General features: G+C 50.2%; 2 protein-coding genes across 2 annotated transcripts in view; both read right to left on the minus strand.

Annotated features, from left to right (window-relative positions):
* SPATS2 (spermatogenesis associated serine rich 2) overlaps window positions 1-11,608 on the minus strand; it is a 15,122-nt gene extending 3,514 nt beyond the window's left edge. Inside the window, exons 1-8 of the mRNA XM_017838658.1 lie at window positions 11,487-11,608; window positions 9,140-9,334; window positions 5,760-5,839; window positions 5,565-5,673; window positions 5,141-5,190; window positions 4,529-4,748; window positions 4,117-4,251; window positions 2,804-3,046 (exon numbers count right to left, since the gene is read on the minus strand). Coding sequence (XP_017694147.1) covers window positions 2,804-3,046; window positions 4,117-4,251; window positions 4,529-4,748; window positions 5,141-5,190; window positions 5,565-5,673; window positions 5,760-5,839; window positions 9,140-9,334; window positions 11,487-11,601 — 1,147 coding nt within the window. The 5' untranslated portion in view covers window positions 11,602-11,608. The remainder of the gene's footprint in view (window positions 1-2,803; window positions 3,047-4,116; window positions 4,252-4,528; window positions 4,749-5,140; window positions 5,191-5,564; window positions 5,674-5,759; window positions 5,840-9,139; window positions 9,335-11,486) is intronic.
* Window positions 11,609-15,460: 3,852 nt separating this feature from the next.
* DNAJC22 (DnaJ heat shock protein family (Hsp40) member C22) overlaps window positions 15,461-16,069 on the minus strand; it is a 2,583-nt gene continuing 1,974 nt past the window's right edge. Inside the window, exon 3 of the mRNA XM_017838679.1 lies at window positions 15,461-15,845. Within this exon, the coding sequence (XP_017694168.1) occupies window positions 15,666-15,845 (180 nt within the window). The 3' untranslated portion in view covers window positions 15,461-15,665. The remainder of the gene's footprint in view (window positions 15,846-16,069) is intronic.

Below are 16,069 nucleotides of genomic sequence, written 5' to 3' on the forward strand. Positions count from 1 at the left end.
CGGGGGACACACGGGGGACACACACACAGGGGGGACACCTGAGCAGGGCACAGCCCCAGGGCCTCAGGAGACTGAAATCCGCCCAGAACAGCAGCACTGAACCCTAGGCCAGAGTCATCCCAGAGGGGGGACAGAGACCCCTCAGGTGTCCCGGAGCCCCCTCAGGTCACCCAAAGGCCCCCCAGGGGAGGCAAAGCATCCTCAGGTGCCCCAGAGCCCCTTTAGGTGACCAAGAGCCCACTCAGGTCACCCCGAGCCCACCCAAGTGACCCCAAATCCCCGGGGTGAGCTGGAGCTCTCTCAGGTGAGGAACAGCCCCCCAGGGAAGGCAGAACCCTCTCGGGTGCCCCAGAGCCTCCCAGATCTCCACATCCCTCTGCTCCCACTCCAGAGCCTTTCCCACCCATTCCCCCAGGTGCCAACAAACCCCAAAGGAATCCCAGTCCCCCCAGTCTGGCTTTGTGCAGGAACAGACAGACCCTGGGCCCCTCTAAGCCCCCCCTGCCCCTGTTCCTGGTTCCCACTGCTCCAGGTGAGTCAGGAATTCAAATCCAGCCCTTTAATTGGGCTCATTTCCCTTTTCATTCCCAACTACAAAAGCCCAAACCCTCCTGTCCCTGTTCCCCCCTCGGAGCCACCGGGGGACAGCGGGGTCAGCCCTTCATCCCTCGCCTTTTTTGAGGGAAAAATGTTGGAAAATGGGTAGAATGTTTAATTTAGTCCCTGTCTGAGGCACTGAAATACCAACCCCCCCTTCCCTGGGAGGGAGGGGGATCAATCTCCACAATTCCCTGGAACAGCAGCTCTGACATTTGGCTGCTTCTGGTGATTTATGGCTCCCTCCTCCTGCCTTTTTCCAGGGCAGGGAAGGGGCAGAGCCACGGGAATGAGGCTTCTCCCTGCTCCCAGGAATTCCCAGAGTGGCCACACCTGGATGTGCAGCACCCACAGGTGCCTCAGTGTCCCCCAGAAAGGGCAGGAATTCCAGGAGCTGGGGGAGAAAGGGGGAATGTGGCCTTATTTGATTAATTCCCAGCCATTTCAGGCCATTCCCAGCCTTAATTAATGAATTCCCAGCCATTTCAGGCCATTCCCAGAGTGTTCACACCTGGATCTTCCCCTCCCACAGGTTCCCTTTCCCTCCTGCCCATCTCTGTGTGAGCATCCAGAATTCCCGGATCTGGAGAAGGGTGGGAACGTGGGTTAATTAAATATTCCTTAATTAATGATTAATTATAATGCAGGAACAGTCTCAGGGCCTCATCCTGTTCCCAGGATTATTCTCTGTTAGCCAGGAATTGAGACCAGGATTAATCCCTGTTAACCAGGAATTAGTACCAGGATTAATCCAAGGAAAGGATGTTTTCCAGACCTGGAAGAAGGTTTTTTACACGTGGAATTTGTGTGGAGAGGTTAAAAAATCCTTAACCCCTCACTCTAATAATATAGAATTTCGATAATAATATAGTTAATGCTATATAATATAGCTAATAATACATTGTAGGAAATTATAAGATATCATAATTATTATAATATATTCTGTGTATTATATATAATAATATGTAAATATATATAATTATATAATAAAGACAATATAGCTGGGAAAAGGCTGGAATTCCCTCTGGGAGTTCTCCAGGCTCAGCCCAGAGACCCCAAAACCCCCCGGGCACCTTCGACCCAAACCCTCAGGGAAATTCCAGACTCATTGATTCCCATTTTTAACTGATTTTAAGCTGATTTTAAGCCTGGAAAAAAACCCACTTCCTTCAGGGAAGCATTTTCCGGTGGGAATGTTGCAGGAGCACAAGGACAAGGCCACAATGAGCAGGCAAAACTGGCTAAAAGGTTTTAAATTCTTGGTTTCAGTAATTTAAAACTGTCAGGTTTTTGACACAAACAGCTTTTGACACCAAGAGCTGCTGAAATCCCGGGATGCGGGAGCAGGATTTCAGCTCCTTGTCAACCCAGGGCAGGGTTTTATGGATATTTTCTTGTTTTATGGATATTTTCTTCCCCAAACCCAATATTTGTGCAGTTTCTCAAGGCTGGGTTCAATCAGCTGCTCCAAACATCATCCCCAGCACAAACCCAGCCCAAATTAAACGCCAGCACTAATTACACACAGAGGGCACAGTTTAAGCCTGGATTAAAATGGGAAAACAAGGCTTTTGATGAGTTTTTAGACCCCCATGTGACATCAAAGTCAAGCCTAATTTAAGGGTTTCAAATGGGAATGTTTGTTCCTCCGGGGACAGGCAGGAGCAGGCCACAAGATCCCAAAACTTTTCCTTCCACATCCCAAAATTTCTCCTTCCAGCTTGGCTCAGAGGGCAAACCAAGGCACAAACCTGGCTGGTTTTAGTCATGGATTCATGGAATGGTTTGGGTTGGGAGGGACCTCAAAGCTCGTCCAGTCCCACCCCCTGCTGTGGGCAGGGACACCTCCCACTATCCCAGGGGATCCAACCTGGCCTGGGACACTCCCAGGGATGGGAAATCCTCTGGAAAATCCATCCCAGCCCCTCACAGCCTCATAGGCAGGAATTTCATCCCAAAATTCCATCGAAATCTCCCCTTTTTCCAGATGGAAGCCCCTCACCCCTTGTCTTTGTCCGTCTGCAGCTCCTGGAGCCCCCAGGGAAGGAAAATGCCCTTTAAAGGTGATTCCAACCCAAACTGTTCCATGATCCCAGGCAAATAAACAGGAAGAGCTGCCCAAGCCTGGAATAACTCAGGGAAAATCATGGAATGTTTTGGGTTGAGAAGGAGCTTAAAGCCCATCCAGCTCCGTGGGCAGCGATACCTCCCACCACCCTGGGACACTCCCAGAGGGTGGTGCAGCCAAAACCCCGCTGGACAACCAATTCCAGCCATCCCAGGAGCAGGATCCATCCCCAAACTCCCACCCACCTGCTCTGGAGCTCAGCAAAGACCTGCTTCATCTTCCTGATGGACGTGTCCATCTCCTCCTTGAGCAGGGCCCGGTACCGCGCCAGGGACACGGAGCAGCGCTGCAGGTCCTTCACCGACTTCTCGATGTTCGACCCTGGAACGGAGGGAACGGGCAATTCCAGCCTCTGGATCCTTCCCACGGGCACGGGAAGGGATGCTCCAGAAACAGGCATCAAATGCAGCCCTGGGCTGGGTTTGGGCTGGAGAGGAGCAAAGCCCAGGCTGCTCCAGAGCCCAGCACGAGGGAGAGCAACGGTTTGTCTGGGAAGGGAATTTCATGGAATTATGGAATGGTTTGGGTTGGGAGGGACCTTAAAGCTCATCCAGTTCCACCTCCACCGGGACATCTCCCACTATCCCAGGTGGCTCCAACCCGGCCTGGGACACTGCCACGGATGGGAAATCCATGACTTCTCTGGGATTGAATGTCTGGACTCTCCAAGGGATGAAAATCCTCCCACCAGGAGGTGACAGGACCCGTCCTTTCGGGTCCCGGGGGCAGAGTTTGGCTCCTGCCAAGTGAAATTACAGATCTTGTTCCACCATTCCCTGAACTGCACCCCCGACCCCCCCAGCACAACCTCCCCGGTCACCGGGGGGTCTCCAGGTCCCTCCTGTCCCTCCCTGTTATTGTCACATCCCAGATTTGGACAAAACACCCCAAAAGGGGGGGGAACCCCCTCCAGGGCTGTCACTTGTTGTCACTCGTTGTCACAGCCCCAGCCTGACCCTTCACAGGTTCTCAGGAACAGCCCCGGGATGTGACGGGACGTGGGGGGAGGGATGAGCTGTCCCTGCTCCAGAGAAAGTGCTGGAATTCCTGCTGTGCTGGGAGGAGGAGGAGGAAGGACCTGGACTACGGGAGGTGCCCCTGCCCAGGGCAGGGGGTGGCACTGGATCACCTTCAATGCCCCTCCCAACCCAGACCATTCCATGAATCCATGGCTTTATGGTCTTCCCTCAATTATGCAAGGCTTGAGCAGCTTTTCCTGTATTTTTATGGATATTTGACATATATTTTATGGATATCTGACAAATTTTACAGACTGATGAGTTCCCCTCCCAGTCTGGCCTAACCAAGCCCCGCTCCCAAGGCCTCTCCTCCTCCAGCAGTGGCTCCAAACCCTCCAATCCCTCCACATTCCCAAGGTTTTGTGTCCTTACCCATTTTCCTGCCGGGGGGTGACACCGGAGCCTCTTCCCGGGGGTCGGAGTGGGGGGTGGGCAGAGCCCTGGGGGGAGGGATGGGGAGCCTTGGGGGGTCAGGGCCGGACAGTCCATTCCTTAGGCCGGGCTCTGCTGGGGAAAGGCAAACTGAGCCAAAAAAATCCAGCAAAAAACAGGATTTGGGACCCAAACCCAAGGAAAACACCCCCCAAAAAAAAAAAAAAAAAAACAACAGAAAATCAAGGCTGTGCTGAAAAAATACCTGGAAAAATTAGGATTTAGGACCCAAAAACATCCCTCAAAAACCCCACCAGAAAATCAGGATTTAGGACCCAAACCCAAGGAAAATCCCCCAAAATGCCCTTCAGCCCCTCCCCACCATTCCCATTCCTGGTTTTCCAGCACTGACCATCCACTTCCCTGCCATCCATCGACATCCCATCCAGGCCCTCGCTCAGGGAATCCACAGACTCCGTGTCCTGGGTGCAGCCGTTCACGTGGAATCCGTTCATCCCCCCCTTCTCCCAGTTTCCCGGGGTCTCCTCTCCAGGAGGAACTGGTTTTCCAGGGGCTGGGAGGGCAGAGCTGGAGCCACTGGGAAGTTTGGGTTTGGGTTTCTTCTTTTTGTTCTGGGAATTTTGGTGAGGGGGGAAAAATACGTTAGTTGTGATTCCTGAGGGGATTTGTGATTCCTGGAGGGAATTCTGGCTGGAAGGGAAGGGAGTTAAATGGGTTTGAAGAGGAGGAGGGATTTATCCCACAATATGGGAATGCAGGGGGATTAATGAGGTGTGAAGGTGTCATGCCTTGTGAAATCTCATGGAAATCCCACTGGAAATCTCACGGGAAATCACAGGAATCCCATGGGAAATCTCATGGCAATCCCACAGGAAAACAGGGAATTTCTGTGCCAGGTCCCCACAAGGTGCAGCTCAAACTCCCCCTGGGATTCCCTTTCCCACCATTCCCAACTGGATCCCCCAAATTCCAAAGGTTTTAGGGAATATTTAAGGAGTGGTACCTTTTTTTTGCCTGTCACAGTCCATTCCTTCAGCACCTCACTGGCATTCCCTGTAAAGGAAAACAGGGATGAGAGGTGGGAAAAGGAGCATTTCAGGTCCTTCCCAGACACTTGGAGGTGCTTCCACACCTGGAAAACCAAGTTTCAAATCTCCTGGTTGATGGAATAAAAGGAGGGGTTTGAGCTGGGCTTTGGGAATTCCCAGTTCAGATGTTGCTCCCTTGGGATACAGGGGGAAAATCCCACTTTTGGGGGGAAAAATCCCATTTTCCAGGGGAAAAATCCAAGTTTCTGAGGAAAAAAATCCCCGAAATCTCCCCCTTTGGCTCTGCCATTTCACAGGTTTGGGCACCAAATTCCTGTCCACAAACACGGGATGAACCTTCCACACCCCAAATTCCATCCCAAATCCCAGAATTCCCACCTTCCATGAAGGCCTGGACTGTTTTGTCCACACAGTTGTCAAAGTGCTGCAGGACCAGGACGATCTCGTTGTTGCTCCTGTTGGGAACGATCGCTCGGACAGCTCCGATCTGGGGGGAAAAACATGGAAAACTGGCTGGAATTTGGGCCGTGGGAGGTGATTTATCTGGAATAAAGACTCCAAAGGCTCCTTTACCTTTTCCTTCATGTTCTCAAAGGTCCCTCCCTGGGCCATCACAGTGTTGGACTGAACATCAAAGATAAATCCCGAGGGATCTGTGGGAAAAGCAAAGTCCTAATAACTGTGCCAAGGAGAATATGGACCCCCAAATCCCACTAATCCCAAAATCCCAGCACCTGAGAGCATTGTCCAAACCCTCCCTGACCTCTGGAATTATGGAATACTATCCTGGATCAAAGTCCAGCTCCAGGCCCTGCTCAGGATATCCCAAAACCTCCCTAATTCCCAAAATCCCAACTTCTCAGAGCCTTTCCCTGAGCTCTGGCAGGTTTGAAGCCTCTTCCTTCCCTGGGGAGCTGTTCCAGGGCCCCATCACCCCCTGGGAGTTGGATTTATCCCCAAATCCAGCCTAAACTCTCCCCTGGCACAGCTCCAGCCATTCCCTGGGATCCCCCAGAGCAGAGACTGGGATGAACAATGATCATTCCCACCCCTCATCCCCACATTAAACCTCCCCCTGATCCCAGCAACAAAGAGTTAAGGAGCCTCTGGAGCAGCCCTTGGATACCAATTTCCTTCTCCTGGAGACACCAGTGGCATCCAGACTGATAAATGGGAATGAAGATCCAGCAGTTTGTGTTCCAGGAGCTCCCAGGGAATGTTTGGATGCTCCAAGAGACCCATAAACGGAGACGAGCCATCACTGACATCCAAAAGGTCACATAAATCTGCACATCCCCAGCCATTCCCGGGGGGATTTCCTGCCAGGCAGGTCTAATTCCAGGTTTTAAGAAGGAAAAGGGATGTTGCTGTGGTTTTCTGGGATAAAATATGGTGGTTTAGGGCTCAGGAAGGGCCTTGGAGGGGATAAAAACAGGACCCCGAGGTCTGGAATGACCCCATTTGGCACCACCACCCCTTTCAAGGAATTATTAAGGCTGGAAAAGTCCCCTCGGACACCAAATCCAACTGTTCAAGGGGGCTTTTCCAAACTTACAAATTCCACGAACCCCCTGGAAATCCCATGACCTTCTTGGTGCTGGAATTATTACGGTTGGAAAAGCCCCCTGAGACAACAAATCCAACTGTTTGAGGGGGCTCTTTCAACCTTAATAATTCCAGGACTCCCCGGAAATTCCATGACACCTGTTCCCTCCTGAGACCTGAACCCCCAGTCACACCATTTCTGTCCCAGTAAACCACACCCGGATCCCTTTTCCTTGGCAGCTCCCCACGATTTGGGATCCCACAGCCCAGTTCTCCTGCAGAGCCCCTCCGGTGTCCCTGGCTGTGTCCCTGCCCTCCCTGCTCCATCCCCACTGACATTCCCGATATCCCAGAGCCGCTGGCTCACCCCCTCCCCTCCTGTAAATAACCAGGACGTGGGTCGGAGACGCCCCATTGACTCCCAGACATTGACGGAGCTTTTCCTCCCCCACAGCTCCAAACACAGTGACAGAGCCCTGGGAATGATGGAAAGGTCAGCCCTGGATTCTGAGAGGATAAATCCCTCAAAGCCCCTTGGCTGGATCCACGTTCCCACCCCCCCACGTCACTCCCCAGCATTCCAGCCCTTCATCTTCCAAAGGGCTCCAACCTCACCTCAACAGGGGGAATTAATGATGTTTTCCCCCAAAATTTTCACGGCAGAGCAGCCACTGAGGATCCTGGGGAAGGAATCCCAGAGTTCCAGGATCCCACGGATCCAGCCTGGCCCATCCCTCTGTCCCTTCCCACATCCCACCCAACTCGGTGCCATCCTGAAGGTGCCTCCATCCCCTTGTCCAGACTGATCCCAAATCACCACCAAGGACATTAAAGAGGCTCCTGAGCCCTGGCAAGTGCCCATTCCCAGCTGGAAGTGCTGGGATTCCCAGGGCAGGGAGCTCCTTCCAAGCCCCTTCTCCGGCTGCTTTGCTCTGGCCCCAAATCCTCCCGGAGTTCAGACACTTCTCATGCAAAAATTATGCGCCTGAGCCGACCCCAAACCCGCTGGATGCGGCCCTGGATGTGCTCCCAGGAATCCTTAATGGGATCTGCTGGCACTGGGGCTCCCCGGGAAGGGACGGAATTTCAAACGCAGCCGCTGAGACTCAAGAGTTTGGAATTTGCATTTTTGTGGGAAGGGAAAGATCCTTCCTTGGGTTGGGAAAACTTCTTCCACCTGTCAGGAAAAGCTCCTTCCCCATGTCAGGAAAAGCCAGTTTTTCCCTCTGGTCAGAGCCTGAATTCCCTCAAAATAACAACTTCCCAATGTTTTCCCACAACTTCCCATCTTTTCCCTCAGCTTCCCCCTTGTTTTTCCCCTCCTAGACCCCCCAGTTCCCTTCCCAGGTGGGATTTTCCCTCAGCACTGACAGAACTGACTCCATTCCTTAAATCCTTAAAGGATTCCTTAAATGATTCCAAGGGCTCAAACTCCAACACAACCACTGAAAACCACTCCCAAATGATCCCATATCCCGATTTCCAGGACTAATTGCCTGGATCCAGCTCAGGGCTCCTCAGGTCGGTGGCATTTCTGTGACAAAGCCTCTGGAAATAACCACTTTATGGAGAACAAAAGCTCTTCCAGGAGGGAAAGGACAGGAATTGTCAACTCAGGAGCCTTAAATTATTAATTAGTCAGTGCAAATAAAGAGAAAATGTGACCTCCCGACACACAAACACCCTCTGGAATTAATATTCCACACAAAGAATCCCCTGGAATCGGCTCCGAGGTGGCACAGAAAGGTGGGCGTGGAGGGAAAAAAACTGCTCCTGGTGCCACATCCAAGGAAAAAAAGGCTTGGAGAGGGTTCACTGGAGGTGCTTTTCCAAGAGGGAAGTGTTTTTCCAAGGCCTGAGCCTTCCCACCCCAAATCCAGGCTCATTCCTTGACTGGACTCCTAGGAAGGGGCTCCCACCAGCCACTCCAAGGAGGAATTCTGTCCCCAAATCCCAAATTCTGTGGAAACCACGACCAAATTTGGGGAGAATTAATCCATAAGGAATAAAAACGCACCCCAAATCCAGGCCCAGCAATGGGATTTCACCACTGGGATCCCAAACCCCCCACAAAGTCCAGCTCTGCCACTTCCCAACTGTTATTTTTCCCTCAGCATCGCCCTTTTTTCCTGCTCTTCTCACTCCTGCTGCCCGTGGAAAGGCTGAGATATTCCCATTAGAGCCTGGAAGTCACAGCTGTCCGAGCGGGGAGTTGAAATGCTCCTAAAAATGTCACCGAGCCCGGGAGGTCCCGATGTCACCGAGACGGTGACAAGGAGCTGTCACAGGGCCCCGCAGGCTCCCCGGGGAACGGCGGGAGAACGAGGCCTTTTCCCAATTAAAAAACTTGGGAATCACCAGCCCTGGGCCGGGTGGAAAACGGGAGGTTTGATCCTGTCACGTCTTACCTTTTGTGTTCTGCTTTTTAGACATTTCCGGCTCCGAATCCGGCCACAAAAAGGGGAGAAATAACGGGAATTCCGAGCGGTTTTGGGGACTGGGGAGGAAAATTCCCAGTCCGGGGGCCTGGAGCTGTTGGGAATGTGGGACAGGCAGAGCAGCTCCTTCCGGGGGCAGGTTCTGTCCAGCTCCAGGCGGAATTTCTGGAAGAGAAAAGAGGGACCGAAAATAAGGGATGAAAGGAGGGAATTGCTGGGGTGGGAGGCAAAGTGTTCCCAGGGGCTTCCGGGGGTTTGGAAGGAGTTGGGATTTGAAAGGGATAAAAGAGCCAGGCAGGAAAAAAACCCTGCTAAAAATAGACATAAATTTGTATCTATTATATAGGTTTAATTTATGTGTTATTAGTGATATTAAATGTTAGAAATATAAAAAACAATGCTATAAAATATTGTCTACAATCACTACGATTTCTATACTTTAATTTATATATTATAGAATTTAATATACTATAAATTGCATGTAATGTTATATATTATAATGTTTATAGCATAAATGTAATAATTCTATACATTATATTTTTATAACCTAAATGGCATATAAAATAAATCCCATATAAAATAACCTCCATATATTATAATATATACATATTATAAATATATGTAATTTCATATAGCTTTTTCTAATATAATTTTATATCACATAAATTATTCTATTATGAATTTTACAGCATATAATTTTTATACCTTATAAATTTTACAGCACATAATTTGTATTTAAAGGAAATTTTGTATATTTATAACATTATTTTGTATATTTGTAAAATATTATATATTTACATGTTATATATAAATATTTTCTATATGAATTTCATGTATTGTACATTCTATGCTGTATAGATTTTATTAAGTATAATCTATATTTTGTATAATATACTTTTTGCTTAATACAAACACATAAATTATACTCAATATAAATGTTATGCAATATGAACTTTATTCTATTATAAATTATCCATAAAATATCCATAAAGCCCCAAATCCCTTTGGATTTGCTTCAGTTCAACCCTTGAATTTAAAGCCACTTTAAATCCCGACAGTGAGTGAAAAAATCGAGGAGATTGGGACTAAAAGAATAAAAACTGCCACAAACCCCAACATTTCGGGACCAGATCCCACCCAGGGACAACCCAAACTCCTGGATTTCAGGATTGATTCCCCCAGAAAAGGCAAAATCCCTCCACCAGCACCCAAACCCCCCAGATTTAACCCCTTCTTCCTGCTTTTTTCAAGGGGCACAACCCACCCTCCGAGGTGGGAATGCCGGGGGGGGATTTTCCTGGGGGAAAAAAAAAAAGCAGGATAAGGGTTAAACAAAGACCAGGATCCAAAGGTGAGGGAACAATAGATCCGGCTCTGGGATAAACCTCCCGATGGAGCACTGGAAAAGCTCCCAAAATTCCCATTTTCTATGGAAAACAGATCCCAAAATTCTCATTTTCCTCTGGAAAACAGAGGGATCTGGAGGCACAAAATATTTGGGATACTGGGAGAGTTTGTCCCTGCCAGGAAAAGGGGTGGGAATGACCTGACAGGGAATTTGCTGCAGGATTAATTAACCCCTGGATCAAGGTTGTTTTTAAGGACTCAAAAGTGACAGGGAATTTTTTTAAGGATTGACAAGTCCCAGGAATTTTTTTAAAGGATTTACAGGTCTCAGGATTTTTTTTAAGGATTTGCAAGTCCCAGGATTGTTTTTAAGGATTCACAAGTCTTGGGAATGCTCCAGGAACAGGGTTTGGATTTAAAACCAGTCTTTTCCACTCTTTCCTTCCAAGCTCCCAAACTCATTCCCAAGGAGTGAATCCCAATGATTGAAATCCCAGATGAAATCAACCCTCCTTTCTGTACCAAAAAAAAAAAAAAAAAAAAAAACAGGAAAAGGAATTTTTTACCTGGAAAGAGTCCCAAAAGGAAGGGATTAAACTCCTGCCTTCAGCTTTTCCCAATTAAAACTCCTTCATCCCCCAAAAGCAAGTCTGGAGTTGGGAATTCCAGGGGGATCCGAGGGATTCCAGCCCAGTTTCACTTCCCTGCTTTGCGCTGTGGCCTGTGGCCAGAACCAGGAAACGCTGTGCCAGGAAAACCTTGGGATTCCAGATCGAGCCGGAGCTTAGGAAAGGCTGGAGCTCCCGCCCCGACCTCTGATCCCGGGATTAGAACCCTTAGGAAGGGCTTTAAACCCAAAGCCGGGCTTAAAATGCAGCAATTCAATAAAACCAAGACCAAAGTCCCCTTTATAATCTTATTTTTGGGAACAAAACCGGTGGGAATGCTCAGGAATGAGGGTTTGGAGCACCTTGGGAGTGTTTCAGTTCCCCGGGTTCCAATTCACGGAACAAAGGGATGTTCAAAAAGTGCCTCTGCAGGGACATCCCGGGAGCAAATCGGGGCAAAAACACCTCCAAGTCCATAAAAAAGCTGGAAAAAAATATGAGTTGTCTGTGGAGTTTTTTGAGAAAAGTCAAAAATCCCCCCAAAAATCCCACCTGAGCAGGCAAAAAATGGAGTTTTGTTGTGTAGTTTAAAGGAGGAAAATCAACAGGAATTAAGGGGGGGTGGAGCAAATGAGGGTTTGGAAAAGGGAATTCTGAGGAGAAAAACGGAATACTGGGAATGGGAGTCAAAGCCCATGGATAGATAAAATGGGATAAAATGGTTAATTCTTGATAATTAATTAATATTTCACCTGGTAAAGCTCCTGGGACCCGGCAGATCCCTGGGAATTCCAACCTAGCTTTAAAGCAGGAATTTTCAACATGAAGGGCTGGAAAAACCCACTAAATCCAAGTGGGAATTCAGTGGGAAAACAGGAATTAACGCAAAGAGGAGGTGGGGGGGTTACAGAGAGACAGGAAAGCCCCAAAACTGACCCAAAAATCCAGATTTCAATCAAATATTGTTGTTTTAAGGGAATTTCCGTGGAGCAAAACAACCCAAATCTGGCTGGAAGGACCAAATTTCTGCAGGAAACTTCCCCACGTCCCATGGAAATGCAGAGGATTGTTACAAGAGACTGTCAGCAGAGGGAAAACAGTTAAATTTCTCAGCCAGCAAGTAAAAAAAACCCCTCAATTCCCAAATTCCCAATTCCAGAGCTGGTTTTGCTCCATCCAGACTGATTATTCAGGGAAAATTTGGGTGGAAAAGTGAGAAACAGGGAGAAATTTGTCTGGGTTTTTATCAGTCTCGGGGAGATTCGGCTAAAAAAATTGGTGTTTGGAAGAATTAAACAAAAATTGGGGGGTTTGGGGGTGTTTTGGGCTCCTGGAAAGGATCACGTGGATAATTGGCTTTGGAATTATGGAGCCTCATATTCCAGGTTATTTCCATCTTGGGGATCATCCCTGAGTACACAGAAATTGGCATTTTCTAATTATTTTCCAATAAAAATCCAATTTCCAACACTCTGGAGGCCCCAGGTGGGCCCTGACCCCCCTGTGGAGCACAAGGAATTAAATCCCGACTAAAAAATGGGATCAGACACTAAAAATCCAGGGATTTCTCACAAAAAACCACTGCAAAGTCCTCCCAAAAAGCTGAAAAAAACCCACAAATTGTCTGTGAAGTGTCCGGGGAAGCTCAAAAATCCCCCCAAAATTCCACCTGAACAGTCAAAAAATAAGAGTTTTATTCAGTTTAAAGGAGGACAAGGAACAGGAATTAAGTGGGAAGGGGGGAATAAACACACCCAGGGTTGGGATGAGGGTTTGGAAAAGGGAATTCTGGGCAGGAAATAAAATACATAAATGTATAAAATATATTATCGATTATATAAATAACATTTAAATAAAATACATAAAGATTTAACACCCCAACAGCCCAAATTCCTGTGCTGTGGTGGGAAGGTTTTTTTGTTTAGAACTCCCAGCTCCAGTTTTATCCCAAATTCTGCTGAATTCCCAGGAAATTTAAACCCTATACTTTGGGATTTTTTTTCTCCCCCAAAACATGTGAAGTTCAAGTAGAGCAAAATAAACCTTTTTATCCCTTCTTTTCACACGTTCCTTGGTGGGTTCTGACCCAGAAGTGAATATTTTTGCCCCAAAACAGCCACAAAATGCATCAATCCAGGGATTTGATCCCAAAGGAAAGAAGGAGCAGCACCAGCCTGCCTGGAATTGCAGGGTTCTTCCCCCCAAAAAAGTCTGGATAATCAGTTTTTTCCCCAAAAAAATCAGGATAATCAGTTTTCAGAAGCCTTTTAAGCACAAGGAAAGGCCAATTCCAGCGGCTCCTCCTATCCCAAAGGTGCTTCTGGAACACCAAACCCCATCTCAGGATTTAAAAGGAATAATTCCTTAATGTCCCTCTTGGGGCCTGGGGGGGAAGTGGAAGGTGGGAGATAATGAGGTGTCTGTATTCCAGGGAAATCCACACATTTATTGTCCGGAATTATTCCAGGCACGGCTGGGAATGAGGGATTATCCCACATCCATCTTTTATGAGGTAATTGGGACACGTTTTCCTGCTTCAAAGGGGTAAAACTGTGGAGTTCAGGGGGTAAAATATGCCTGAACAAGGAGGGAAAGGAGAGGGGGAAAGGGGGAAAAGGGGGAGAAGGGAAAAAAGGAGAAGGGAAAAGGAAAGGAAAAGGAAGGGAAAAGAGGGAGAAGGAAAAAAAGGAAAGGGAAAGAAGGGAAAGAAAGAAGGGAAGGAAAGAGGGGAAGGAAAGACCCCAAACTCTCCAGACCCTCCTCCTGCAACTTTTGAGGGGAAGAAGCCTGGACATCTTCCAAAAGAACCATTTTTATGCTGGGAAAGATCTCCAGGATCATGGAATCCAAGGAAAAACCCCCCAGGGAAGATGTGGCAGCCAGAGCTTTCCCGTGGGAGCATCCAGTGGGAAACACAGCCCAGAATGCGGGAAAAATAGTCCTAAACCCCTCAAAAACCCAAAATATCTGGTGGGACACTGAGGTCGAGCCCTCAGGAAGTTGTTGGGGAATTTTCAGGCCATTTTTCCCAGTTTTCCAAGTTTTCCTCCCATCCCAAGCTGGAGTTGAAGCTCCTGGGACCCCTCAAATCGCACCCTCAGGACCCCCGGGGGGGGACAATTACACCAGAAAGCACCTCAGGGACAATTCCCACATCCCAGTTAGAATCTTCCCCATTCTCCACGTGGAATTAAATCCCACATTTCCCCTTCCATCCCTCTGGAATCTCTGTTTTCACAGGGAATGAGCCACAACTTCCCTGAAAGGGCTCCCTCAACAACGGGCTGGGACAGGAGCAGCACCCACGGGGAGGGAAAAGTGGGATTTAAACTCTGGAAAAGTGGGAATCAGACTCTGGAAAAGCCTCCCCACACCCTGCTGCCTGGATGTCCCACGGAGAAATCCCTGAGTGGATGAGGAGGGCAAGAATCTGTGCTGAACCCAGGGACTTCGGGGGGGCTCTGGGGAGAACATGATGATGATGATGATGATGACGATAATAATAATAATAGTAATAATGATAATTTCTTGCCTATTTTCACCACGTTAACTGTTGGGAATAACGACCAAAGGAAGGGAAAACCCCAGTCCCTGGGGATTTGGGAGCCATTTGACAACCCCAAAATTCCTGTCACCCCCTTGGGCTGGCAAAGCTCCTCAGCCCCCCCAACCCTCACAAAGCCCCTCAGACCTCCCATAAGGTCCCTCCACCCCCCCATAAGTACCCTCAGAGCCTTCCCCAACCCTCACAAGGCCCCTCACCCCCTTAGACTGGACCCCTCAGACCCCCTCGAAGGTCCCTCAGCCCCCCAACCCCCCACGAGGCCCCCTGTGACCCCCCCAAACCTTCACAAGGCTTCTCTGACTCCCTCAGACCCCCCAACTCATCAAGAGACCCCTCAGCCCCCCCAAGGAGACCCTCAGCCCCGCACCCCCACCCCCTCACGAGACCCCTCGGCCCGGCCCCAACGGCGCCTCCCCCGCCTCCTCCCGCCCTCCGGGCCGATCCCGGAGGTGTCCGGGGGGTGTCCCGAGGGGTGTCCCGCACTCACCGGGGGGGTCCCGGGGGTGTCCCGGGGGGTCTCTCTTATTGCCCCCCCTTCTCCTCCTCCCGCGATCGCTCCGCGCGGGGGCCACGGCCCGGCAGAGCCCCCTCCGCGCGACAGCCAATCAGCGCGCGGCCCCCGCCCCGCCGGCCAATCACCGTGCACCTGCTGGGAGCAGTCCGCCAATGACAGCGCGGGGAGGCCCCTTTAGTCCCTCCCTCCACCGCCGTTCCGCAGCTAAGCCACGCCCTCCCCGCGAGAGGGGCGTGACTAACCCCACAGACAACCAATCAGATTCCTGAATCTTTTGATTACGCCCATAATGGGCGGGGCGAATGGCGCCGAACGTGGACGGAAACTGGCGGAAATATCCGAATGGGGGCCGCTGGGGGGAGGGTGTCCGGGATCGGGAGGTAGCGGGTTCGAGTCCCTGCCTCGACACAGCGAGGGACGGCCGGGGTGAGGGGACAGAGGAGTGTCGTGTTTGTCACAGTGTCACCCCCCCACCGCCCGCCGCGGCCCCGCCAGCTCTTCGTAGGCCTCCTGGAGCTCGATGAAGCGCCGCTCGGCCTCCCGCGCGCGGTGCCGGTTGTGGTCCGGGTGCCAGAGCTTGACGAGCTCCCGGTAGCTCCGCTGAACGTCCTCGGCCGAGCAGCCCCCGCGGAGCCCCAGGACCTGCGGGAGGCACAGGGCAGGGCGGTGGGGACGGTGGAGGGGGAGCCCAAAGCGGGGGTGTGGCCCCCGGAGTGTGGGAGCGGCCGAACCACTTGGACCCCCCATCCCAGCTTCCCCCACCCCATGGACCCCCGTCCCAGCCTCTCGTATGTCACAGCCCCCCATCTCAGCATCCCCCACCCCACAGACCCCCATCGCAGCCCCTCCTACCCCACAGACCCCCA

This window comes from Lepidothrix coronata, unplaced genomic scaffold (assembly GCF_001604755.1).
Source record: "Lepidothrix coronata isolate B3197 unplaced genomic scaffold, Lepidothrix_coronata-1.0 Scaffold352, whole genome shotgun sequence".
Taxonomy (NCBI): domain Eukaryota; kingdom Metazoa; phylum Chordata; class Aves; order Passeriformes; family Pipridae; genus Lepidothrix; species Lepidothrix coronata.